The 26,868-nt window shown below is 42.8% G+C and overlaps 2 protein-coding genes across 6 annotated transcripts; one reads left to right on the top strand and one right to left on the bottom strand.

Moving 5' to 3' along the window:
- Window positions 1–92: 92 nt before the first annotated feature.
- Window positions 93–10,356, bottom strand: LOC110980425 (XK-related protein 6-like). Of its 2 annotated transcripts, none has more exons than XM_022237091.2 (5): window positions 10,084–10,356; window positions 8,988–9,459; window positions 7,989–8,205; window positions 7,529–7,713; window positions 93–7,078 (listed from the first exon to the last, which is right to left on the bottom strand). In XM_022237091.2, exons 2-5 carry the CDS (start codon window positions 9,277–9,279, stop codon window positions 6,129–6,131), a joined length of 1,644 nt encoding a protein of 547 aa, XP_022092783.2. In that variant the 5' UTR covers window positions 9,280–9,459; window positions 10,084–10,356; the 3' UTR covers window positions 93–6,128. The 2 variants fall into 2 exon arrangements, with proteins under 2 accessions (XP_022092783.2, XP_022092792.2); XM_022237100.2 differs by having other exon boundaries at window positions 10,164–10,356.
- A 1,395-nt stretch (window positions 10,357–11,751) lies between these two features.
- Window positions 11,752–26,694, top strand: LOC110980196 (L-threonine 3-dehydrogenase, mitochondrial-like). 4 transcript variants are annotated; one of them, XM_022236623.2, is made up of 8 exons: window positions 11,752–11,899; window positions 17,923–18,222; window positions 18,677–18,790; window positions 19,410–19,525; window positions 21,005–21,211; window positions 21,898–21,988; window positions 22,679–22,945; window positions 23,534–26,694. In XM_022236623.2, exons 2-8 carry the CDS (start codon window positions 18,063–18,065, stop codon window positions 23,695–23,697), a joined length of 1,119 nt encoding a protein of 372 aa, XP_022092315.1. In that variant the 5' UTR covers window positions 11,752–11,899; window positions 17,923–18,062; the 3' UTR covers window positions 23,698–26,694. The 4 variants fall into 4 exon arrangements, with proteins under 4 accessions (XP_022092315.1, XP_022092334.1, XP_022092343.1 ...); XM_022236642.2 differs by having other exon boundaries at window positions 11,756–11,899; window positions 18,024–18,222; XM_022236651.2 differs by lacking the exon at window positions 11,752–11,899 and adding an exon at window positions 16,064–17,611 and having other exon boundaries at window positions 18,024–18,222.
- Window positions 26,695–26,868: the final 174 nt, after the last annotated feature.

Raw genomic sequence — 26,868 nt, 5'->3', positions numbered from 1 at the left:
AGCCAAACAAACTGCGCAGGCGCAGTATTTGTTCAACGACTATTTTATGTGTAAACTATCAGAGTAAAATCATACAAAACTGACAACAGACATAAAATGGCTAATCAAGTTTTATTTCACCTCAGTTATTGGTTTTTCATTATCATTCGGAAGCATAAGAAATTATCTACAATTCCTGACAGTGAACACTGCTAAGCACACTAAAAATGAACTTACATACCCGAAATACTGAATCCTACAAATGTGATTTCTGTTCACATTCCTGAGGTAAATATGCGGATTACTCTGGCAATAAAGCCAAAACTATCGAAACCTTCCTGTTTTAAACTTTTCTTTAAAAAAAATATCCATCTGCTAATTAATGGTTATGCAAATTAGATTGAGATTACTTCACCTTACTTCCCATGTGTATACATCAAACAATCATGATTTCTGACACAAGACTAAGCAAGCACAGTTACGTACCCAGTGAAAATTAACAAGAAGGCAAGGTGTCAGCTTTGATATCTAACATCCTAATTTCCCCCAAGGGTTTTCCAATGGTTTGATCTGGAGGTGTGCAACCTGGGAACTGCATCAAAGGAATTTTACGATTTTCTTTGGGACAAAACACATGTAATTCTAACCTTAGGTCCTTGTGGCTATATTGTACAAATGCTGACACCTGTAATTCCATTTGGACTGGCCCCCCCTATTCCCCCCACCCATGCCAATCCCTTCCCGTTTTGTCGCAGAGTGACGGTGCAGTGCGTGCCATTCGGGCATAACCACAAACCTGTCCCACAGGGAGGCCAGTCCAAATTTAAACAGTGACAGTTCCCCCCCCCCTCAATTTCCTAGATTACTCAGTTAACATCTCTGACAGTCAAGATGTGTCATTCCGTGCATGCATACGTGTACGGAAATCAATGATTTCCTGCTGTACCGTTTTAGCTGATACTTGATACTGTTTCAAAAGCTCACTGATTTTGTACACACTTTCCAACTGAGGATCATGTCCTCGATTCTTGCCATTGGGGAAAACTTTCTCTAACATGTTCACGATTTAGATCACGTGGACAGGTTTTAAAGCACGAACAAACAAGGAGCAACCAGGAAATTCTCGACTAACACCGCATACAAATGTGTTCTTGTATAACTTCACATATTGTAAGAAGAATCCTTAGTTAAAGAGATTACTCTGTCATTGAATATATTGACATATTTTACAGCTCTTTAGGTATTAGTTACATGTACCATAAATAATTCTCAAAAAATAGTTTGACAATACAAGGCTGTGAAGTATACAGTTCATACAAGTGACACTTGGTGGTCGACAGGCCACCTCGGTCCTGCTTTTCTCAATCAAGAAAAAATTGGTATGGTAGAAAATAAAACATCCTCATTTTTCAGTCTTTCACAAAGTACGTGTAGGAAAGATATCCTGCTTGAGTGCATGTGACCATGTGCTTGGCAGAAGTGCACTGGGCGATGCTTTTTCACACAACTCAACATGCCACAGATGGCTTAACTCAATACATCCTTTCGCCACGCAGCGGATGATGCGAACCGTAATGTTATCAGGGATTTCACAAAAACATGGGTGGCCCAATTTCTGTGACTAGTGTTGGGGGTAACTGACAAACGCTGACAATGAGAATGCAGTTCTGCGGCTAGCGAGGCGGTGAACCCGGGCTGCAGCCAACCAAAGTTTGTTACAGCAAAGTCATACAATAACACTCTCAGCATCACGCGATGAACTGTCATATTTAAAGTTACGTGTACATGTAATCTTGCATCATGGGTAGAGTACTGGCCATGTTCCACACAGTGGTGTAGCTAGGATTTTAGCAGCCGAGGGGCACAAAGGGGGCACCAGCATCTTATTGGGGGGCACCAGCATCTTATTGGGGGGCACCAGCATCTTATTGGGGGGCACCAGCATCTTATTGGGGGGCACCAGCATCTTATTGGGGGGCACCAGCATCTTATTGGGGGGCACCAGCATCTTATCGGGGGGCACCAGCATCTTATTGGGGGGCACCAGCATCTTATTGGGGGGGCACCAGCATCTTATTGGGGGGGCACCAGCATCTTATCGTTAGCATCTTATTGTTTAGCCTTGTTCAATATCCATTCATCCATTTTTTTTAGTAGGGGGTGCACCGGGAATCTGTGGGGAGAACATCCCCCCCCCAGCTACGCCACTGGTTCCACATATGCTAACAGGGTAATTCTAGAAACATACACGATACACACTTCCTCCTTTCCTCACAGAGTGAACAGGAAGAGCACATGTATCTGCAAACAAATCTGATCCTCCTGACGTGCCTGATATCACAAGGAAAAAAGTATAGAGCACAAGTGTTTTCTGAGCAGTGCCACATACATGTGCATGTATATAAATTTGTACTGCTTTTTGGGGACCCCACATTTGTGTGGGGTTTACAACGAGCGAAAATAACGCTCGAAAGGACCTCTTAAAACTCTGTAAGCATTTTCCACTGGGGAGCTTCCCCGGTTGATGGTCAAAGGTCAAGGCTGCATGCGGCAGTCAGCGTACAACCAGCAATAAAATACATACATCGAACTTCTGTTGCTGTAGCACTGACCAATCAGCACTGAGGATTCCAGTTTGTTTAAATATAGCCAGCCAATGAAACAAAGTGTTTCAAATGAAATTAAAGTCCAAAATTTACAAATTACCACATCTCAGTTTTTTCCCACAAATCTTTTGATATTAACATTAGTTCATGCCTTTGGTTGTCCCTGCTCTGAAGTATGTCATGTTAACAATGGTAATAAAACAAAATCACCTTGACGTAACAGAAAAATTAAAGCATACAATCAACTTAATGCAAAATAGTGTCACCTTTGTAAAACCAACTGTACACACAATAATTGGTAAAAAAAAACCTGTCAATCTGTAAAACACGTTCCCAAATATATAAAGCTCACCCTAATTTCCATCTACATTTGAAATCATAAAAAAGGGACTTAAATCGATCAGCAATATATTACTACAATATAATGTACAATTTGTCCAAGTGAGTTGTTAGTGCTAAGATGGGAAATGCATGCACAGACAGCACGGTATTCAACAGACCGATTGCAAAAATAAAGCCCATTTCGGTGTAGTGCTCAGCACATCAGTAGTCTGAGCACTTTTAACGACCACTGGCTTTATTTTTGGTAAATATGACACACTTTGCTATTGGCGGACACCATATTTGTTGATGTTTGATACCCACTATAGGTCATGTGACTGAGCAGGTGCAATTGGTCTATTTCTAAGCCTCTTTTGGGACATGATTCAACGTCAACAAGAGTGATGTAGCAAAATATAATTTCAAAATAAATCTAGTTTGTAGCACCCACGCAAGACTAAAATTGTGAACTGGATGGCTGTGGTTGGGTCCACTGCCCATTCAACATGTCAGTCTAGTTCCAAGTTCTTCTAGCAAGCCCAGTCACAAAAAGGAACCAAGAAAACAATGACAATGGAATGTTTCCGTTGCAGCTCTTTTGAATAGCTTGGGACTTGAGACTAGACGCTACATGTATGAATTTGATGCCCTTGTGACTGACGACAGTACCGCAACACAGTTTCTGTCGATGTGATTCAGAACAATCAAGAGATATATGAGTGTGTACGTGTGCAAAGGATTCCAGCAGACAAACTCTACACAGAGAGAAATATGGACGGGCTGCGTAGCTCCGTGATCAGAATAACGACAAGAATATAATATCAAATCAGTGCTCTGAAATATGTGATTGCCGAGCTTTTGGTAACTGAGTACCTTCTTCAGGGCAAGCAGAACTCGGCTCACTTCCAAATCTACCCTACTTTGCAAACTGTCAACCCGAGTTTTTAACGAAGGGAGTGCAATTAATTCCATTCATTTAGCACTGAAGCCGAAATTCACGACCTGCTTTTTAAGCCTTCGAAAACAGCTCTGTCAATGTCTGACAGGCAAGCTCACCACAGTGTCATAATATTCTGGAAATACTGAAGCCACGTGCATTTCTTGTACCAGCATCTCTGTGGCATTTCAAGAGTAAATGATACAAATTTCGCATAAAAATAGAAACAAAATAGAAACACACATGGAGTGTAATGCTTATCATGATGGAAGTGGGGTGTATGGAAGTGGGTGTATTAGGCTGAGGGGGAGAAGGATTTTCACCCCCCGCCCTTCCATCTTCCCCAACGAGCAAGTGGTCAATTATTTCCCTGAGCAAAATTTAACCAATGACTAATCCTAAAATCCTCTACAAAATTTTCCAACTACCTTCTCAGAATAAATCTATTACTGAAATGCCCATGAAAAAACAATTTCACACAAAATTTTTCAAACAGTACAAGTCCATAAAAAGCTCTTCTTTTTCTTTGGCGGAAACAATTCAAACTCTGTCCTGACAGACGACAGGGAAGAACGAGTGATGGTTTTCTTTGAAATCATAAAAGATCATTTCACTCACGCAGTAAACATGGTAAATGCATTCTAAACTAATATACACGTATACCTATCACCGAAGATGTATCATTGCCACCATAAATAGACTACGATTTGCACAAATTTCTTAAATTCAAAGTATTCCAATGTGATCTCTGAATTATACAGATTTCCACAAGCAGATAGGAATGAACACATGTACACGCCGACAATTTTTATGAAGCATTATCTAAAAAGGTCACACACAACACATACTGTGAGCCGAGTCACATTCACCGATTTCTGCATGCACCACTAAGCCATAATGTACACTCGTGCAGTTAGGTTTAGTTGGTCGTGTCATTACAGTGGTAAGAAACAAAGGGAATGACCGGAGAATGAAAGAGTGAAATAAATGTAGCTTATCGATTTTACGACCGATGAAAAGGTGACCCAGTGACAGTGCCCATGCATGCATGCCATTTACACAAGCACCTGCGTAATCGGTAATGGTGGGAATTTACATTTGATTAGAAAAACGCTCAGCAAACTTCGTCCCACCCTAACCAGGGCGTCATTGAAATCTTTAACCATGACAACTTGAATACAACGTGAATAGTTGACACAAAGTTCAGGTGATGAATTCACGGTATTCCCTTGATACCTAGGACCGAGCAGTAATTTGTTCGGAAAATCAGATTATATTTAGACGCATTGTTTACAATAAAAATGAATGCCGGATTTCATCAATTAAAAGCGGTTCCTTTTAAACACTTGGGAAAATCTGTAAACGGATTTGGAACTTTTTTCGTTTAAATGTCCCACCCTCAGTAATTGGTCAGTCATTCGTGCACGTCATGCAATTAATCTACAAACAGGGAGAGAATCCCCGGCGAAAGAAATGACGGAATAATGGAATGAATTCATGATGATCTTGAGGTAGATCATGCAGGCATCTTCTTTACACAATCTAAAGCTGGTCAGTCCCCAAATGATTCGATATCCACTCAATTCGAGCAGTGTTTTGCATAATCCAATAACATCCAATAACATCGTGAGGACCTATCGGCTCAGTATGGCATGACAAATTGTGGCAGGGTCGTGTGGCATGTACATGTACCAAGGCCCGTCTTCTGGAGTGGTTTAGCAGGGTAAGTTGCTAAGCCCAGGAAATGTGAGCAGTTGCATCAAAACGGTACTGACAATTATGTGTTTGCCTTGACAGCAAAAAAAACTCACTTTCCAGGGCCGACGTATTTGAACTCAATGCTGATTTTGTGGGAAATGTTCCAAATTCCTTTTCTCGGTACCAATTTTGTTCACACTCTCTCAAAAGCAAACTGGAGACAGATTACTACACTGTCAGAACTGAATCAAAGGACTGACCACTAGTGACCAGTCAGTTCCACCTGTTGAGTGAATTTGACAAGTCACGATGCCCACTGGATGCGTGATCTGACTGGCCTATGTATAGACTAATTCAAAGAGATTGCATTTTGTGGTGGCGCTGCCCTCAAACCTGCGTTCTTAAGCTGGATGCGTGTGAACATTTGGGAATTCACAGCACCCAAAGAGGCCAACCACCTACCCACCAGCACTGTGTAAAGGCATAAATGGAATCTCACTCCTGTGGCTGAATTTAACTTGAAATGCATGAAAAACTTGCATAACTTGTGCTCTGTCGGTATCAATCCAGGTATCGTTAATGAATTTTTACAAATAAGTCTCCAATCTTTCCTTTCCATCATGCGAGAAGGCCTTCTGCTCCTCTCCATTGCAATGGCAGTTCACATCCTTTGCGCCGTCCTCAACAACGACCGTGCTGTGGTCAACGGCATTGGGTACCGGTTGTTCCGTCGTTGTGCTCTGATTGGATGGTGGCGCTTCGCACAGACAAGGCCCATCCTGTACCCTCCAGTAGCAATATCGCCGTCCCCTGCGAGTGAAAAGGTTGCCGTGGCAACCCCGGGTGCTGGAGGGTATGACCACATCATCCCACGACAGGGGAGAGTCGACCGTATCCTGGCCGGTGTTTTCGTACGAGTGGGCATTCCCCTCCGGGGTGCGGCCGGCGGGCCTCGACTTGGCTGGAGTGGAAGGGGCTCTGCCAAACAGGCGGATACTGCCGTTCGGGTGGAGGCAGCGGTAGTAGAGCAGCATGATGAAGATGCCGAGGAAGAACCCGCCCCAGACAAATGCCAGAGCGGCCTTTCCGTAGTCCGTGTCCCTGCCCTCGTAGTGATACCACAGGGCAAACATGACGGTGTTCTCGACCAGGATAACGGTGTAGAAGAAGGCGGCCCGGTATCGGGTCCGGCCCTCCTTCATGTTGAAGAAGCAGAAGATGTGGATGATGCCGATCACGCAGTCGAAAAGCACCTCCTCCAGCCGGGTGGTGCAGAAGTCCGTGTCCTGATAGATCAGCCACAGCGTCATGGCCACGTAGTGCACGCCCACCAGGGCCACAAAGCTCCACAGGCTGTAGGCGGCGAAGAGCGCTAGCGAGATGACGCGGGCTGTGATGGTGAAGGTGCGCCAGGCCATACGCACAGTCAGCCCGATGTAGCCCAAGTTGTTCTTGTTGCTACAGGCTTCGCGGAGTGCCTTGTGGTAGGCCTCGATGCCCCAGGCAAGGGACGCTAAAGAAATTATCGCCGAAGTTGCTGTAGGAAAATTTATACATGTGTTTTATTCCATCTTACGTGTGTACTGCATGGGTGATTTGATCGCCTATTTCTGAAGTGGTGTACAGTTAATCACCAAAATTAGCCAGAGTAAAGAGTGGGCAGATACAATGATATTTAAAACTGTGAAAAAGAATGAGCTTTTGTTAAATTATTGATAACAGATTGAACAAAAGATTTCATGGACTTAGTTAAGACCTGTTCCAATTTCAAGCAACATTGAACACCAGAAGCATTGACATCACAAACGTTCTGAGGCAAAAGTCAAAAAGCGCCCAAATGTGGAATTTTCAATGCAGGCATTTTTTGCGGGTCCCAAATTTACATCTAAATTCATTTTCACACCCAGTGGGAGCCCACATCAGGGGATCTCCACTCGTAGTTACCAACTGCAACGGGAAGGCCCTACAAGTGGAGGCCACCTCTTACCTGTCAGCCAGTACACGTCTTTCTGCTGCGTCATGATGTATATCTGCAGCACTAGCTGTGGGGCGGCCTCCATGAATGATTCCAACAGTCGCAGCATGGTCAGGTCCCGATATTCATACACGCTCAGGTCATAGTAGTCGCGTTTCTCTCGGCTCCGCCAACCGTACTTCACGGTCCGCCAGTACCTGAAACAAAGATTGCCCCCAACACCCAAATACAACATTAATGACTGGATAAAACACCAAAAGCCATAAGAACCCACTCGGTAGCCGCTGCAGCTAGTTTTCATAGGTGCAGTGTGTTAATAACGGCAGAAGTCGACCAGCCCGACTCGGATCACCAGAGAAGTTTGCTTCTGTCACCCCTCTCAGGAGGCAAGTTTCCCCCACCCCCCCCAAAAAATAGCCTCCTCTACAAATCAAGCATCGGGTTTTGTTCAAAGATTCGTCCGGCGTGGTACCTTTTCAAGACGCCCAGCTGCAGAACGTGGAAGAGTAGCCACAGGATCCAGTCCATCACCTTCTTCAGGAACGGCACGTGCTCCGCCTTTCGGACCTCCTTGGAGTCCAGGACGAACCACCTGAAGCTGAAGTACTGAATGGTAATCGACGGGATGATGATGAAGGCAATGGTCAGACCGCTCCATTCGTACTCGTCCAGCAAGATGTACTGGACAGCTGGAAAAGCAAAATGCACCAATTGGCAAAAGCCCTCAGCTCTGACGTCAAATATATTCAAACGAGAGTGAAGGTGGGTTCGTAATTTGTGTGGGAAAAACAAGCCGAGAGAATTTGACAACTGTTCGGGCGTTTGCCATAACCCTGATGAATTCGCTTTGTCTTCAAACTTGACAAATTGGTGCATCTAGTATAAGGCACTTCATTACTTTTAAGAGTTCAACTTTTGTACAAAGAACGTTAGAATGCACATATAGAGAAAAAAGTATTTGTCATTAGCTTGCCAAAGAGATAAGATGAAGCAAAGGTAGAAAAAGATGAGTTCTGTTGCTAGAACAGGAGAGAAGTGAGAGTTCATGACATCTGATCTGTTTTGGAGCTATATATGCAATCACATGTATGAAGCCAAACCACGGTTCACAGCCATGCACAAGGCATGACATCTAGATGCTCAACCAACCATAAAAACTTCACGTGTGAAATTAGGCTCCTATAACATTCGGGCTTTATTTTCCTTAAAAAAAAAAATAACCTCCCTGTCCACAATTTCGACCCAGGATTCGAACCCACACCCCATTCACCACAAACCATTATGCTGTAACCACTTGACTACCGCAATTCACATAAGTCGGCGGTGTTTTTAACTGTTGATGTACCGATGAACGGCTGCATTGCAAGTCTAATACACATTGGACATGCGCAATATAAACACAACCACCGTGGTTTGGCTTCATACGTATGATTGCATACATCTCCTGTTTTGTCGGCATGACTTTTCTTACCAACTGAAACATCGGTAGCCAGATCTGCTACGTACGTTGCCATGCCGGCCATCAGGAACAGGGCATCTAGGATAAGACGTATGCGACTCACCCGGTGCGGCTCCACGCCAGTCTTACGCCGCATTTGCTGCGCAGTTTCTGGGGTCGGGGCCGGTGGGTGGGCACTACTGGTCGTCTGCGAAGGAGGTCCCTCCTGGGGACCGGTGGTGGCGGTCACTTGGGTAGCCGGTTTGGCCCCCTCGTCTGCCAACCCACTGCCGCGGGCTGAGTCTTTTCCAGAGTCTATTCTCATTTTTCAGATGCGAGGGCTACCGCATCAAATACGACACTGTTCGATGTCGCATCTGCATGGCTGCATATTGCACAGAACAGTGTTGAGCATGGGATTTAAGTTATGTAAGTTTCTGAAGGTGGATTCTTGGAGCAAGGATCAAGTCCAGTGGCCATGATATTACCTGGTTACTGGCAGTTACTGTAATTTAAACATGGTAAAGAAAAGAAGAAAATGTACCGTCGTTATAAAATTTACACCTCTTTTTATCAGCATCAATAACCTCAACAATGATTACTCAAAAGACTCCTCTAAAAATTACGTTAAATGAAAACAATAAAAATTCTGCTAGACAATGAATTTTTGGGGCACCATCAGCAAATCTGCATGATTTTTCGGATTGCTCTGCCATGTCTTCGCGATTGATTCTTCACGAAATCTCTGACTTCACTTCCCTTTGCTTTGTAAAAATAATCTTTCACAAACATAAATTACAAAGAAAGGCAATCAGCTGGTGGCGAAATTATTGACAAATCACGCAATAAGATCGTTCGATGCGCAAAAAGTCATGACATCACGTCACAACTCGGAGTCAGAGGGTGAAAACAAAATTGGATACTATACTATAGTATAGGCCTAGGTCTACCTGTCATTAGGGCTACCATGGCTAACGATAACGTTAGGCTAAATGTCGCAATGACAGATTGACATTCAAGTTTATCATTGCCATGCTAGCGATTTAAATTAAATTATAATTCAACATCGGCAATCGCTATGATTTAAGCACTTCCATGGTCAACAATGAAGTTGTGAAATTAAACGTACATGTACGATCTCGGGCACATCACAGGTAAGGTCCAGAAGGTAGGCCTACGGTAAACGCGTTATATGCGGTGTTAACGTACCGTGGTACGGTCTGATGGTTGATCTTAGGCTGTATCCGAATCTCTTTTCTAGAGCTTGGTCTAGGTCTTCGCTCCATTGGAAATGCGTGGAGACGCGTAGACGATAGACCTAGCCGTAGCTCTGGAAGCCCGTTTCGGTCACGGCCTGTGAGTACTAAATACATGAAATGTCACGATCACCGTGATGTGGCCGGCGGTGCAGCGCCGCCCTTGGCATTCGCAGAAACCAAACTAAAATAGCGCCCTCCATCAATTTTTTAACCCAGTAACGTCACCAGGGTATGACGACCGTTTCATGCACGTTTTCTTCACGTGGTCGTATGATAACATCAATGAAAAGTTTGAATAAAAAGTAAGGGTGTTCGTGCTTTCCTGTTGTCTTAACTTCCATCCATTTTTATACCATTCACCCTTTTAAAATATTATGTTTAAGTCTATTGCCTATGTGTTATACAAGCTTTTGGTATGTTTGTGATGTGTTTTCAATCATATACAAGGAAACAGGAGAAATTAGAGCCAACTTCTTCCTAGTTGCGATTTAGCGTCCCAAACCATCGGGATATGTTTAATGTAAGTCAGAAAATCAAGATTTTGCAGTTTTTCAGTTTGATATAGTTAAAGGGGTATTTGTATTGAGACATGTTATTTTTTATCTATATTTCATTTCTCTTTATAGGGTCCACGGACCATCGTTTGAAAACAGTCAAAGTTTTGGGCACGTTTTCCCGAAAGTTCAAGTAAGATATTAGACAGTCCTGTTTGGGTTATGGACGGAAAAGAGTGGTCAGCTGGGGACGTCGTCCCCCCGGGGGGGGGATTTGGGGAGAGAATGACAAGAAGGGCAATTTGGGTCTTTTTCTTTTTTATTTCTACAAAAAGAGTGGAAAAAACCCAAATGTGGCCTCGTCCTCAGAAAGGCCTTTGTTTGATATACGAAAAAATTCGAAATCCCACCCCCCCCGAAAAAAACAAGTCCTCCCCCAAAATTTGGTTCTTAAACCATCCTTGCCGACGGGAGGAGGAGCCATCTTTATGGGGGTGTGGAGTGGGCCTGGTTCCGGCTTCGGCCATTCGTTGCTGAGTACAGGTATCAGGCAGCTGATTGGCCGAGCTTGGCGCATATAATTATATTTTTATCAAAGTTCGGTTTTATTCCAGTATTGGCTTTATCTCTGCCATCGAAGCCGCTTGTGCCCGTATTAAATAAAACATTTACGGTTGTAGATTAATGGTACATTTTCCAATGTTGGTCTGGTAAAATAAGGCCAAGTTATGAAGCTAAGAGTTTTTTTAGTTTGAGGGAGAAATTTTACCAAGCCGATTCAGGACAACACCTGAACTTGGAGAATGTAAAAGTACATATGCAGTGCACAGTCATACGACTCCGGTGTGGAATTTTTTTTACACAGCACGTTGGTTTATACCGACTTGACAAAAGGCTATTTTATCGCCGGTCTAGATTTTACCCACCCATCCGACGTGTACGATTCAGTAAGACTAGTCTCCACTCAAGACTACATTTTCCCATGGGGAAGTATAGGTACATGATCTATTCCCTGGACTCTTGTGTAGAAAAAAGTCCTGCGTGCGGTCAACACAACGCGACAGGCCAGGCCACCCACAAAGTCACATGCGTAACAGAATCGTGCATGTGCGGAATGCATGCTCATTGAAGTCCGATTTTACCGGTAATAAGTCAACAATTCGATCGTGTATCCTTCACTTGGATGTATTAAGTGAGTAACTATTTGCTTAATGATAACAAGGTGTGAATCTTATCTCCGATCACTTTACTCTGGTTGAGGGAGATTTGTTGACTGATTTCAGCAGCATCGCGCGTGCACTTTCAGTGACTTTAAGCAGCACTTTTGCCTTCGTTCGACCCTTACTTTTTTACTTTTACTTTACTTTATTTCCACACACACCCGAAGGTGGAGGGACCACTGGGAAGCACAGCTTGTCGAGTAGGGGCCCCGAAACAGACATAACTGGATATGTGGGACCCTTGTCTGTGGTTCGACAATCGACATGTTCTTATTCCTCCAATGCCATGGGTCGAGTAATGAATTGATTTCAAGCGTAGCCGCTGCTACATCGATGTGGCGTGGTTCTTTTGTGTTTATCCCATGTGTAGTGACACGCCGGGTCGAATAGGATGGTGTAGGCCCAAATACCAATATCAGTCAACAGTACTGTCAATACTCCTCCATACATCAATGTTTGTCTGTCCATGCTATGGTCCATGAGAGGACGGAAGTAGAAATGTCATGATTCTAAACATGTAGGGCCAGATTTAGAAAGAGGTCCATACACACTGTGCATTAACTTTATGAGATTGGTCGTAAAAATACTATGTGTTTTCTGAGCGCGTGGCGTCCGTATGGAATTCTTTCTGTGTTAGTCTGAATGTTAGTACTACACATGTGCCTTGAATGAAACAGCATAGCGGCATAGGCCTGTGTTCGAGTTGTGAGCCACCAAAAAATATAAAACAAAATCAAATTGGAGATGGTTTGGATCTGCACGTGTTGCATTGGAAGACATGTACATGTCGTGTACAAGTTCACTTTAAAGGGTCAAGGGAACGTTGACGGATTGATCATCAAGTCAGGGCAGCCCAGTTGCAGTCCTGCAGTTGGGATAGATGTCCAGAAAGGAGAAAGAAATGTGTCATCAGACATGCCGGATTCACGTGTATTGTATTCCCCGTGCATATAGAGTACCGAAGTGAATACGTCATGTGCACAATTAGTGTGTTAAAGGCATCAGCGCAAGAACCAGCACGTGAACCAACGCGCGCGTGTACTCCATCCGTTTGCACTGCACCTCCTGGTTCACAGTGACGTCACACTTCGGTACTCTTTTGCTGCACTCTTCTCTGACCCAGGAGTGCTCTATGATCTGGCAACCATTCCATTCGAGTGAACTTGTACCTACAGTACTGTGGATATTGCCTGCATTATCCACCTGTGGTGAAATGATGACAACTGATAGGCTCGTCTAGAGTCGTAGGAAGAGAAAGTGATCCCTTGTGATTATTATGATCAGGATAAATTTGTAGGCGGTTTCCATACGAACACGGATATCAAATTGGTACATCTTGAGTATTGCTCAGTACCATAATCTTCTAGAAAAGGACTTTGCAGTTATTGGATATCAGAAAACGAAGAACCTAGTTGCTTGACTCATATTCATGAATCATATTTGTTTTTGCTCTATTAATGCGGCGTTGTGTCACTCTTGTTTGTTTGGTCTTGCTCATCATCTGTCTGTCCTATGTTAGATTGTATGGTTGTCTGTCTATAGGTAGGGGTGCAAAAGCGTTCCTGCTTAACCTTAAACCTAAATGTTGTCATCTAATTTATCGAATGTATAATCCTACTTTTTGTAATGTTACTCAATTTAATGACTAGGTATATTCAGTACTTAAGTAATGTAACATGTTTGGTTACATAGTAAAGAATGACAGCATTGAAGTAATTGTTTCATCATCATCAATAAATTGTTCTCAATGCTGAATATGTTGGCGAGTCTTGCATGCCTGGTGTTTTATATTAGCTCTGACGGAGCTTTAAAGACCACTCTCATTTTGCCAACAATTTGTCTGGGCAGCTCCGGTTTGCAGAAAAATCACTCTTGCTGAAAAATCACTGTAGGCATATTTGTCGCATTACTAAAGAGAGAACTGTATTTTCATTTAATAATTTTAGCAGAACAGGCATCATTATCTGGTGTTTTGATAGCTGTGTGGGATTTTTAACACTTCATAAATTGTTCTTTTACTTAAAATTGTAAGTTTTGTCTAGATGGCCCGAAATAATTGCAGTGGCCACTTGCAGGAAAAACAAAACTGCAACTTCAATAGAGCAAACACTGTAATGGAGTGCAGTTCACTGGGAATTCAGCCCTTTAGGTTCTATTGATGTGTAGTTCCACCCGGTTGAGTTTGTTGCATGGGAACAGGAAACCACAAGTGGCACCAGTTTCTGTTGTACTTTGTGACCTGCCTTGTGCAGTGTCACCCACCAGGCGGCGAACCTGCAGAGATTTCAACTCGCTCTTTATCGCAGTGTACATTTGTTAATGTGCTGGTTAATCCACAGTACTTGAGACACTACCAACAATTCAGCAGGCACATGTACATGTACATGTACCATCATTACCCATGCTCACAAAGGTGTGTAGTGCTAAATACATGTAACTGTGCCCTTCTTGTGTTTGCCTGGCACCGTGAAAGTTCAGTTACGTGTACATGTACTACAAAATGGCTGCATGTACAAAATGGCAATTAATGAATTAAAGAAACAGCTACAGGGTAAAATGCCGCATATGCAGCAACGTATGAGACGGAGAGAACCCCCCCTGCTTTGTGTTGGTCATTGTCTCGCAGGAATCTGGGGAATTCCTTTCAGACATCTTGGGGGGGATGTGTTAAGTAACAATAGTCTGGAATGTGTATGGGGATTGGACATGTTGGGGGGACCCCTCGGTCTCAATTCTTGCTGGGTATAGAATGCCGAGTTGATGAGAGCATGTCTGAGGTCGTTACTGTGGGTAGGGGGTTCAAGCTGTGTATGGGTACTTATCTCTTGTCTCTTCGTCATATCAACTTCTTGTAATTTTGCATCATTCTGGGCGATGTGACTAGTGATATGTAACTAGTTTATTCCTAGATTTCCACTTCAAGGGGTGTCAGATTACTGTAGATGTTCTTTCCTTGCCTTCCACCTCCGTGGTCCGGGTTCGAATCCCCGCCTAGTCCACGTTTAGATTGGATTTTCACTCCCTCCCTGATTCCGTGGGTTTTACCCAGAATATTCCTCTGGAGTTTGCCGGCATAACTGCTTCTCATTGTCCCCACTCTGCAGGTTTCTTCTGGCTTGCAAGCTTATGGTGCTTTTGAGGAATCCTTGGTGTCATTACTAGAAATTATTAATAATAATGATAAAAATTGTAAAAAGTGGAATTGGATTACTACATGTATGCTGTAGCGGCCAAGTGTTTGATAGAATTCCATGTTTTACAATTTCCCCCGCCCTTCTGTCACCACTTTTCCTGCCCTTTTCCTCTCCCACTGTTCTACTCAGGGTCTGGAGTCGTTCACCCCGTGATCATAGGTTGGAGATATGCATCTCACTCCCATTTTTACTTTGACTAAAAATAAATTGTTTCAAATCTCTCTCCCCCCCCTCATGCCCAGGGTTGGGGATTTGCCAAGTTCAGAGAGATCGAGATGGGAGGGGGAAGAGACCAAGTGAATGGCATGTCGTGAAATTGGAGTCGGACATCTGCCATTTTCTGACCACGTATTTGCATTGGCCCGACTAAAAGCAGAAGTTATGGAACAAAATGGCCGAAGGAAATGTTCAGCTAAAAAGTCCCAACTTTAAAGCAAAATTCGGTGGTTGTTTTTTTCAGTTTGGTTTAATATTTTGTGACATTTAAACTACATGTATGAGACCTTGTCCTACCAAAAGGTGCTAGTGGCAAAACAAAATTGGTCATGTTAGTATGTTTGCCTGTTTGGGTCTAATTTCAGGCATTTGGCAATGTCACATTCAGGGACCAATTGCATAGAGCTGCTACAGCACGAGATTTGTTCAAGCGTGGACAAAACTTGCTCTATGGCTTGACAAATCAGGTCACCAGCCCAAAAATCTATGTGGTGTATAATATTGTTTTGGAATGGTATTTAGCTGTCTTTTGGTTGGCATGACAATCACACAGAGTTTGAGCTGGTTACCTTTGTTTTTTAAGCATGGTTATTTCATGCTTAAGGAAATTTTGTGCTTAAGCAGCTCTGTTGGCCAATTTCATAGAGCTGCTTCAGCACAAAATTCGCTTAAACGTGAGAAAACCTTACTTGATAAATAAGGTAACCAGCCAAAGCTCCATGTGATGTACATGTATATTGTTTTGGGATTGTATTTAACTGTTTTTCGGTTAACATGACAATCGGATAAAATTTGAGCAGGTAACCTTTGTTTATTAAGCCAATTTTTTTTCCCGCTTAAGCAAATTTTGTGCTTTAGCAGCTCTATGAAATAAGCAAACAAACCAACCTGAATCTCCAGTCTAAGCATGTTCTAAGGTTTGTCAAGAAATGCAGTAGAAGTGCAGCCTAACAATATGAGGGGAATTGTGTGACTGCTTATCTCGGAACAACAAAGGAGTGGATTTACTCAGCCATTGGATTATTTGTCAAACAGTTGACCGCTGTTGACTCTGTCAACAGTGAACTGACAGTGGGGACAGATAATGCCATTTTGATGGCATGTACTTGGCAAATCCTGGTGAGAGCTGTACAGAGGCTCACTTGAATATGAGTGGTAGCCAAAGTCAGTTTTGACAGATAAATGTAAATTCTGAATAAAGATTAGTTTCCAGTGTAGGGGAGCTGTTTTTTGTAGGGGGAGTGCATCCTGGAGATTGATCTCAAAGGTCTGAAGGCCAGTTTCTTCCTTTAGTTGACAGTCCAACAACACTTTATTATTAATTTGTCAAAATCCGTCCTGGAGAAAAATCTGACATTTCTAAAAGACAGTGTATTGGGGCACCAGCACATAATGTGCCAGCATGCAAGGGAACCAGCGCAGGGACCACCGATTGAGATTCAGATCCACATGTGACCCACTCTGTGAAAATGAGTCCTAAATGTCTCCAGAGCCACTTTTGACTTGAAGGCCTTCAAAAGAATCTGGCACAGTGTATTAGCAACAGGAATCCTCAACATTTTAACATCGATGCAATGCCCATTTTCATTATACCAAACTGAGTGACAAATCAACAGAAAGAGCTCAAATTCCTCAACCCAATACAAAGTAAAACTCAAAAGTAGCTCCGGAGGCTGGTGACTTAATTTTACCGAGCGGGTCACATATAAGAGACACAGTATGTGTCCCAGCGCTCACACAAAAGCTTTTTCACTCTCTCTTTTTCTTTTTTTTTTTAAACTGGTTGTGCCTTCATTGTGCATTTTTCAGAATTTTAAAAGAAGTCTTTGTTGATACCGGCAGGTTTCTTTGCAGTCTTATTTGGAGAGGATATGACAATAAAATTGGATGATTTTCTTAACCACCCCGAAAGTAAATTAGTGGCATGAGATTGAACCGAGCTCCCAATTGGGGAGTTTCCGATCATCTGTGCCAAAGATTTGCATACAATTAGATTTTGCTGGGCATAAGGAGGGAATTTCCCAGTCTGGAACCTCTTACAGGTCATTCAGCTCACGTGAAACGGTATCGGCAAGGCACATAGAAGTACAAGTACATGACTTGGGACCAGCCAAGACTAGCTTCAGAAACTCTAATCATTATGTCTCAAATACCTTCTTGTCCGGGCCAAGTTCTTAAATGTAGTGGACCGAATTTCAGCTAGACATCTTCAGTGGTTCTCCTGAACATTTCAGCCGCTCAAAGTCTTGGTGCCAGACCCCCTTTTATGCATCTGTGAGTTGGTCATTGGGTATCTGTGAGTTGTTTGGGTATTTTCTTTTGAAGGCCTGTGTGCATCATTCTGGTACAATGCAGAGATTGACATCTGATTGGCTAAATGCATGCACCCTTTTATCAGAAATATTCTCCGCTCAGTTTAAAGTTAACTACAGGAGAATCTTACTAAAACCTGATATTCCTTCATTTTGCATGGACAAGAGTACATTGTTTGTTTGTTCATATTTTTTGTCTTTGTGTGTGTTGGTTATTTTGTACTTGAAGCTGTTGACTGTTTATTTGCCCGAATGTTATACCATTTATTGCAGTGTAATGTAGCTTTAGCGTTTTCTGCAAAAGACATACAGTTGATGCTGGTATTGAAATGGAATGAATCCCACAACGGTTATCGTCAACTGTGTGTCTAAAGCCCAAGGTTGTCTAGATTCTGCACTCGCGTGAAGGCATCATGGCGGCCATGTTTCAGTGGACGATCAGGGCTGCTTTTGTCAGACTGTCACGTCGGGGGAACAAGCCTGGCTTGGCTCGGTGCCTGTCAACAACGCTGCCGGCCCAGCAAGACTTTGGCAGCTTGCCCAGCCTGGATAACCCCAGGGTACTCATTACAGGTAATGTCTGGAAATCCCCAGCTGGCACACTCTTTTCACTGCAAGTCCAGGTGAAGTGTCGGGTAGGCTCCTGAAACCAAAGTCCCAGCAAATTTTGTACTTTGTAATTTTTTGTCTGCAGACCCTGCACGAAATGTCTGAAAAAGGACACCCCTAGACAGAGCAAACGAATTTGATGCTTTTCACAGAAATGCAAGCCGTATATGTTTTGTGTCCCTTCATAATGAAATACATACATGTATGTTGGGCAAAACTATTTGAATGAATGTGCTGACTTTTTTTTGTCGTCCATGATTGGGTGTATTGACAACACGAGAAGTCGTTGTCACATTTGTAAAGAGCAGACCTCCATGACCGTGTGTATCTATTTATTACCCCTTCAGGGTAAATGACCTTGAGTTTTGTGTACAGTGATGAAAATAGTTCTTTGTACTTTGGGTTTCCGTCACCACAGGAGCCCTAGGCCAGCTTGGGCAGGGTCTAGCAAAAATGCTACGCAACAAGTACGGCCGTGACAATGTCATCATGACAGACATAATCAAACCGCCCAAGCACATTCTCCAGAGCGGTAAGTCAGGCCAAGTTCAACCAGCGACCGTTTGTCAACCACAGGTAGATATCGCCTGGTAACCCACGCATAAAATGCATCCCAGGTACCGGGCAAAATGTACCAGTGCTCAACAATTGGTCACTGATAGAAGTTGGGCTGGATTTACATGCATGTGTGACGGCAGTGCATGACTTGGACGGTAGTTTGTATGGTTAGTCCACTAGATGCAGTGTATTTCAGTAATGGCCTGATATTTCCCCAGCAAAAAATTGTTCTGATACTGTTAAGTTTCTCACCCTTTAAATAACATCCCTCAGACTTTAGCAAAACTGATTTTCAAGTGCACAAGGTTTGCATTAATAACAAAATAGACATTATACATAACATTTCTAGTGTCCAACACATGGCCAATTTTCTACCATTTCATTTTGGCTTTAGTGAATTTTTTGAAAAGTGAAAACTATTCAAAATCTGTTCAACACATGATTATACATGTAAATTTATATGCTTGGTTCAAACCTGTTACCATTTTGGATTTGTAAGTCTACAAATTCCAGCTACTGCAGATGCCCAAGTATCGTGTGAATCTCTTGAGATTTACTTTTCTTTCTGAGGCAAAGTTGCATGACTGTTTTAGGTCCCTACTACTTTGCCGATGTTCTGGACTTCAAGAATGTACAGGAGCTGATCGTTAACGAGCGGATTGACTGGTTGGTTCACTTCAGTGCCCTGCTCAGCGCCGTCGGAGAAGAGGCAAGTTGTCTCTCAGAGTTGGTAATGGTGTAGTTATACTTTACTACGGAGGACTGACACAGACTCGCAAAGGGGACAAGGTTCTTCCTGTCCTAGGTGGTCACGTCCTTTACTCAAGTCTGCCCTCTAAGTGCCGCTGCATAATTCGCTGGAGAGTGTCATCCATGTAAAGCAATAGGAAACGTGATGCCTTGTCCGCTGCCTTGCCTTGAGCAGAAGCACCCCCTCATCAGTTGAAAAGAGTCGCATTGGTCAGTAGTGCTCATTTTGTTGGTTTGGGGCGCAACCGGTACACGTGCATTTTGTAGTTGTTTGTAGTTTCCCGGCCTGCGTTGCTGGGAAAATTGGGCCCTCTCTTGGTCCAACTCAGATTAAGATACAATTGTGTGAGCCCGTGCGCACACTCTACGATAGTGGCACCATTCATGGAAGAATAACATTCATTTGAAATAATGTAACCTTTACTGTAGCACTTTTTCAGATCTAGTACGTTGATAACGTTTTAGTCACGGCAACATGAAAGGTTCTATCACATATTTTGATTGTAAGCGCTTCATTCCACCTGCTGTGTAAATATTGGTCAAAAAATGTTACTCGTGACTACTCAATATAGTAAAGCCAAAAGCCAAACATTTGGTACTTACGACAAATATGTATGTTTCCAGAAACATACTTTGTATTTGATGTCCAATGAGTTTGTTCATTTACACGGTCTCAACCTGACAATGTTTAGTGTGATGTCAGAGGTGTTAACAAGGTGGCTGTTTGTTTCACACGGATCTCAGTCGGTGGCTTCTAAGCTCATTTATGCCTTCCATCAGGCGGGTTCTGGTGTCAGTGAACCGTCCAATCACTGATTGCCATCCGGATCCACATAAAAGAAACAGGCCCAAGGTGATGTGGTTCGGATCAGTGTGTACAATATATGGCCCGATGATCGCAGTAATGCAGATGAGGCAAGACTGGTTTTGTTGCCCGGCGCTTTGCACAAATGCTTGGTTTATGAGGTAGATCCGAGACTTCACATCACATATGTGATAACTTACGTTGCTATATGATTCAGCATATGTTTCAGCAAGCGATTCAGAAATGGGTAACATTACTATTTGTGAACATCAACTGATCAGCTTATCAAGGTTTATGTAAGAAATGTGAAGCGTTGCAGTTTGGGCTAATTGCAGACCTCTTAACCCATGAGAGAGAGAGATATTTACTTGCAATTGCACATAAAGAAAGGACAGTAGCTTTTTTTTTTCAATTACTGTCAAATTCGATAAAGCAGCTATTCAGAAGCTGTCATAAAATTGATACAAAAATAGTAGTCAGAAAAACTGAGTCCTAAAATTTTCAAAATACCAGTATGACAGAAAATATTGTACATCTGTGCAAGTTCTCATGAAATGACACGAGTTCGGCACGAGTTCATGCCACATTTTGTGAAATTGGCGGCCGATCAAGTAAATCCATCCCCCCCCGCAGGATGTTCCCCTGGCAATCAAGGTCAACATACAAGGTCTCCACAACGTGATGGAGCTGGCAAAGATGTACCAGCTGCGGATCTTCTGCCCGAGCACCATCGGAGCCTTTGGGCCGGAATCACCCCGCAATCCAACGCCTGACGTGACCATCCAGCGGCCACGGACAATATACGGGGTGTCCAAAGTCCATGCAGAGCTTCTTGGAGAGGTGGGGAAAAATTGTCACCATTTGGTTTATTCAAAGGAAACTTGTATCTGAGTAATCCTAGGCATTTTATGATCTTCCTGAACCCTACAACATCTATCAGGCAGGACGTCAGTGGTTTGCATCCTGGTACACTGTACATAGTCTTTAACTTTTAACGGACATCAAGCCGAACATAAGGTCAAAGTGGCTTTACTGTTATCAACCCTACAAAGTCATCCAAAAGTGGTTGATTTTAGTGGAAGATTTGCTACTTGTAAATTGACACAGCGCTTTTTTTCCCAAGCAATTTTCCTGGTGTTTCATCCAAATTCAGTGTGCCAGTGAAATAGCAGTGTACCGTGCATACTGTTTGCAGTATTTTGTATGCTTCAGTTCAATTTTAGCAGAATCTGCCATTTGACAGCTGTGACAGGGGTTTATGAAATCACTCAGCTGTGAGAAAACAGCAGCTTATTTCAGATTTTAATGAATATTTTAATTTCCCCACGATGTTGGATGAAATGTTAATTCAACCCAGCATCATTACACACAAGTTTGCATCTACAGTGGCGTGCATTTGAATCTTGCTTTTTGTGCTCTGCCGTTGGATGGATTGTTCTTTCAACTCGGCATCATTACACACAAGTTTGCATCTACAGTGGCGTGCATTTGAATCTTGTTTGTTGTTTTTGTTCTGCTTTTTGTAGTATTACCACCACCGATTTGGAGTCGACTTCCGTTCACTGAGGCTTCCTGGTGTCATATCGGGAGATACAACACCTGGCGGGGGGACAACAGGTGAGTCAGGGCGCCCTCTCTCGGCCCCTGTGAAGTTTCTTAAAATAATGGACTCTCTGCACAAGTGCGCCCTCCGTGGGGATCAGAGAGATAGGGCTTGGCCGACACCCAAAGGCTCCAGCCACCCTGTGCCCGGCGTCAAACATGAAGACATTATGAGTCGCTAGTATTTTCAAAGGAAATCCATTTTTTTCCATGGACACATATATCTATGTCAGCTTCTGAAGAACTTTGCTCTTGTGTAAAATAAAGTGGCCCGTCTCATTTACCCTTCTTGAAATACAAGTTTTATTACACTCACGATGCCATTGTGCCCTTTTTTTCCAGTCTTACAGAGTGTTATATCATAACTAGGGCTTTGAGTTCCGTTTTCTGTGGCTCAGACTTGGGCGCGAGTCACAACGATAAATGAGTAAGACTCAAACTTGACCCTGCAGAGTTGAATCTTGGACTGGAATTACAAGATTCAAGCCAAAACTTTTGACAACTGACATTGTTGTTGTGATCCCGAGCAGTGATACAGTAGGTGCAGTGGTGTGAAAACTGACCGGAGTGTTACACAGTGGAAACATACTCAACTCAAACTCATTGTGACTCAGACGCCATGCGTGGTGATTGGGCATACTGGCAAGTATACTGGTTCCCTTAAGTAGAAGCCTCTCATGGATGTTTTGTTTTTGGGGGATTCAGATTATGCGGTGCAAATCTTTGACGAGGCCCTGACGTCAGGCCTCTTCACCTGCTACTTGAAGCCCGACACCATGCTGCCAATGATCTACATCGATGACTGTCTGCGGGCCGTAGTGGAGATGCTGGAGGTCCCGGAGGAGAAGCTGAGTCGCAGGACGTACAACATCGCGGCCGTCAGCTTCACACCGCAGGAGCTGGCCGACGAGATCAAGAAGGTGGTCCCCCGGCTGGATGTCGACTATAAACCAGACTCGCGACAAGACATTGGTAAGCCCCATCGGCCATCGCCCCTGGTGAAGGCAGCGTTGTGGTCGAGACTGTCACAAGTCACAAGTTCTTTCATCATGTTCATGAGACCAGTCATAAGATAAAGGGTGAACATTGATAAATGAATGGCTTTTCGTTGTTCATGTGAACAGATCGTGTCTTGGCTTCAAATTGGGTGATTAGTGATAGACTTGCGAGGACTTGTGATGGTCGCGACTACAGCACTGCATAGATATTAATAATGAAATTGTTATCACTTTATTATGCATCATATTTGTGAATTAAGCTTGTAACTGTCAAGCAAAAAGAAATATTAGCTTTTGTCATGGTTCTCTTATTTTAAAAGAATGCTTTATGGTTATGCAAATGCAAAGTTACGTATTCATGAGCAAAATTGCAATGTCATAAAAGGCCACAGCTTATGTTATTGCTTGAGCACAAGAGATTGACCTTTTATTTGATATTTCAAAGGTTTTCTCTGTCAAATTGATGTCATGACCTACTGCTATGATGTGACACTTAACAGCGATATCAGTGGTTTATTCTCCTGCCTAGTTTGACCGTTTGATATCTGCACTCCCATTCCAGCCGATTCCTGGCCGCAGAGGTTCGAAGATTCGGGAGCGCGGACAGACTGGGGCTGGACCCACCACTACGACCTGACCGCACTGGTTAATGTCATGCTGGCGGTCGTGGGTGAACGGCTGGGAGTTACGACAGGCAGCGAGGCGACAGCAAAGGAAACAGTGTAGAACTTTGGATGCAGCTGTATCTTGTATACAGATCTTTTCTGCGATAACAGTCATTTTTATTCCGCACTTGGATTAAACAGGGTTTCCACACCGTTTTTTTTTTTTTGGGCAAGTCTCTGAAAGTTGCATGAACTGGTGGAAGATCATTTTTACAATTAAATTGGGTGACTGCACGGATTAGGTTAACTAATAAGGAAATTTGATAGGTTGATTTGTCATACCCCTGACTTGGATTCTGTTTCTTTATTGGCCCATAATGATCACATGACAAGGCGACATAACTACATGTCACACTCCCATCTCGTCAGCAAGCATTATATGATATCACATGCATGCAGTGTGCAGGATGATACAGGGACAGCTGATCGCTACTGTTCAAAGACCCCTTTGTCGCCATTAATTTCCCTTAGGAAAACAAGTAAAATACATCAAGACAAAAATGTGACAAAACAACTTTCAACTGCTCTGATGTGGGATATGATGTTTTGAACACCCTTGGGTACGCATAGCACCCTTCCCTCCAGTCTTTAAATTGTCACATCCCAAATATTGATTTTTGTCGGGGGTCCATCAGGTTCAAATATGTGTTAAATTTTATGAATAAAAATGTACCAACCTTTGAAGCTGGAATTGCTTGAACAATGACATACGAGTTTTAAAATATTTTCTGTTTCATTTTTTTTCATTTACGAAGAAACTACCAACGTCCGGAACGGCTTTTTGTGAGAGATTAGTGTCTAATTAAGCCACAGGTATCACATGAGCTTGGCTTTGGGGGAACCTTCAGAGGCTTGCCACAGGCTGCAATAGCACAACGTGTTTGAGAGAGAGAAAGGCGTGTTCAGTATTATTTTACTCTCTGTCAATTGTAACCCCCTGTTCCCCATTGAAGGGTGGTTGCTTTTGTTTTGGTTTTTTTGGTGAGGTTCATTGCGCCATTGTTCTGCTGAGCCAATTTCATAGAGCTGCCTAAGCACAAAATTTGTTTAAGCAGGAAAAAACTTTGCCTGATGAACAAAAATTGCCAGCTCAAACTCGATCTGATTGTTATGCTAACCAAAAAACAGCTAAATACGATCTCAAAATAATGTACAACACATGGAGTTTGGGCTGGTGACCTGATTTATCAAGTAAGGGTTTCTTGTGCTTAAGCCAATTTTGTGCCTAAGCAAATTTTGTGCTTAAGCAGCTCTATGAAATTTGCCCCTGCAGGTCATAGTGTGAAGTCTTTATATTTCGTTTAGTCCTTTAGGAGAGTGAGCACTTTGTAATCTTTCAGGCAGAATCGTGTCATGTTCTACAGGCTGATGTGTCTAATCAAACAGTGTGTAAAAATTGCCAAGCCGGGCAGCAAGTCACAATTAAGCCTTTTGCAGCAAGCTTTGCGCTGTTCAGCGTCAGACTTTTCCCCGCTGGAAAGTCAAACCTAAGACAACTCTTTTCAAAGTTTGGAAGGGGGGGGGAATTTCAGTATTAATATACAAGTTCATAAAACAGTTGAGCCCAGGCAGATTGGTCTAGCCTAAGGGGCAGGCCAAATTTCTCAGAAATTCCAATATTTGTAATATTGTTGAGAATCTTTGGGTATTGGATTTGCAAAGTACGTATCATCAGGTCACATTTATCCCAAGAATTTCTCCTTGTTTTGATCCTCAAAAGCAATATAGTTTTTCCTCATTACATAAATGAATTATGTATCGTATTTTGTTTGCACTGGCGCACAGCAGACTTTTTTAAATTGTGAAATACATGTGCATGTATATGTCAAGAGTTTAACCAGTACGTGTATCTTGATGGTGACAGTGTAGCTTATGTCGGGAGGCTATTTTGCTGAATTCACACTTTTGTTTGTCTTTCTTTTCTGGGGGAGGGAAATCTACATGCAACAAAAAGTATTATCTAGTTATTTTTTTATTTCACTCAGGCAGCTTGTCATGAATATTCCTGTTTATGTTTGGAATTAACTTATTCTTTTTGCTTTTGTAAATCCATACTTTTGTATCTTTGTAAATCTGACCATGCTCTCTCGATAGAGGTCATGCTTTGGTGGTGTCTCAGAGGCTGTTCTTTGTTATTTTAATATCATGAAACAAATTATTTAGGGAACCTGACTAGGTGCTTATAAATGATGATGAAGATGATCAAAGAAATCTACTGGAGTGGGATTGAAACATAGAAAGAACATAGATATTGACAAATGGGAAGAGCAACCAACATAGGGCTGGATAGCTCAGTTGGTAGAGCCACCAGTACAGTATTCCGGAGGCTGCAGGTTCAAACCCCGGTCCAGTAAAATTCTTCAATAATCTTTAGAATTATTTTTATATCCTTACAATAAATGCACAAAACCTTTACTCAAGCATATCCCTGAGAAAGAAGTAAATACCCTCCTCCGAGACGTGGTATGTATCATGGTCTTTTATCAAATACAAGTATATCATTATTTTCAGACAAACCCTTGTAGTCAAAATAAGGATACTGTCAATTAAAAGGACCAGCCTTCCTAGTGAATGGTCCTTACATTGGTTGAGGGTTTGCATTGCGGCCATCTTACAGGGCAATGCTTTTGTTCTGCATGGTTTTGACAGAGTTCCCTGTAGAACAAAAGAACTGCCATGCAAGATGGCTACCACGCAAAGCCTCCATTGTCAATTAATACATTTAGAGCAAGAAACCCCCCCCCCCGCCCGCATCCAATATTCATAATTTTGTCTGTGTAAATAAAGCAAGCACTGTTGTAACTGCAGCGGGCATTACTTAGACAGTGTCAGTGCAAGCATTATTGGTGATGCACGGTTATGGAGCAAGCATGGGTGTAGATCCGGGGGGGGATATCTATCCCCCCACTTTTGAGGTAGGGGATGATCCCACCACTTTTTTGTTGGAGAAAAAAAAAAGCAGATTGTGAAGAATTTTCCAGACTTCCATGGACTAAAATGTGTTCAGTATCACTCAGAAAGGAAAAACAATTAAAAAGCCATAAATATGCCCTTCTGAGTACGTATTACAGATGTACATCAATATCATGAACATAGAGCCATGTGGTGTCACCCACGCCCACCTCCAACCCCAGCCCCACCCCAGCCCCAGTTTTCATTTGAACTAAATCTGCTGGCCCTGACGAAGGTACCCAGTAGTTACCGAAAGCTCGGCAATTACATTACTCAGAGC

This window comes from Acanthaster planci, linkage group LG18 (genome assembly GCF_054643075.1).
Source record: "Acanthaster planci isolate LZ-2023a linkage group LG18, COTS_SCS, whole genome shotgun sequence".
Classification (NCBI taxonomy): domain Eukaryota; kingdom Metazoa; phylum Echinodermata; class Asteroidea; order Valvatida; family Acanthasteridae; genus Acanthaster; species Acanthaster planci.
This window is presented reverse-complemented; position numbering and strand designations above follow the sequence as displayed.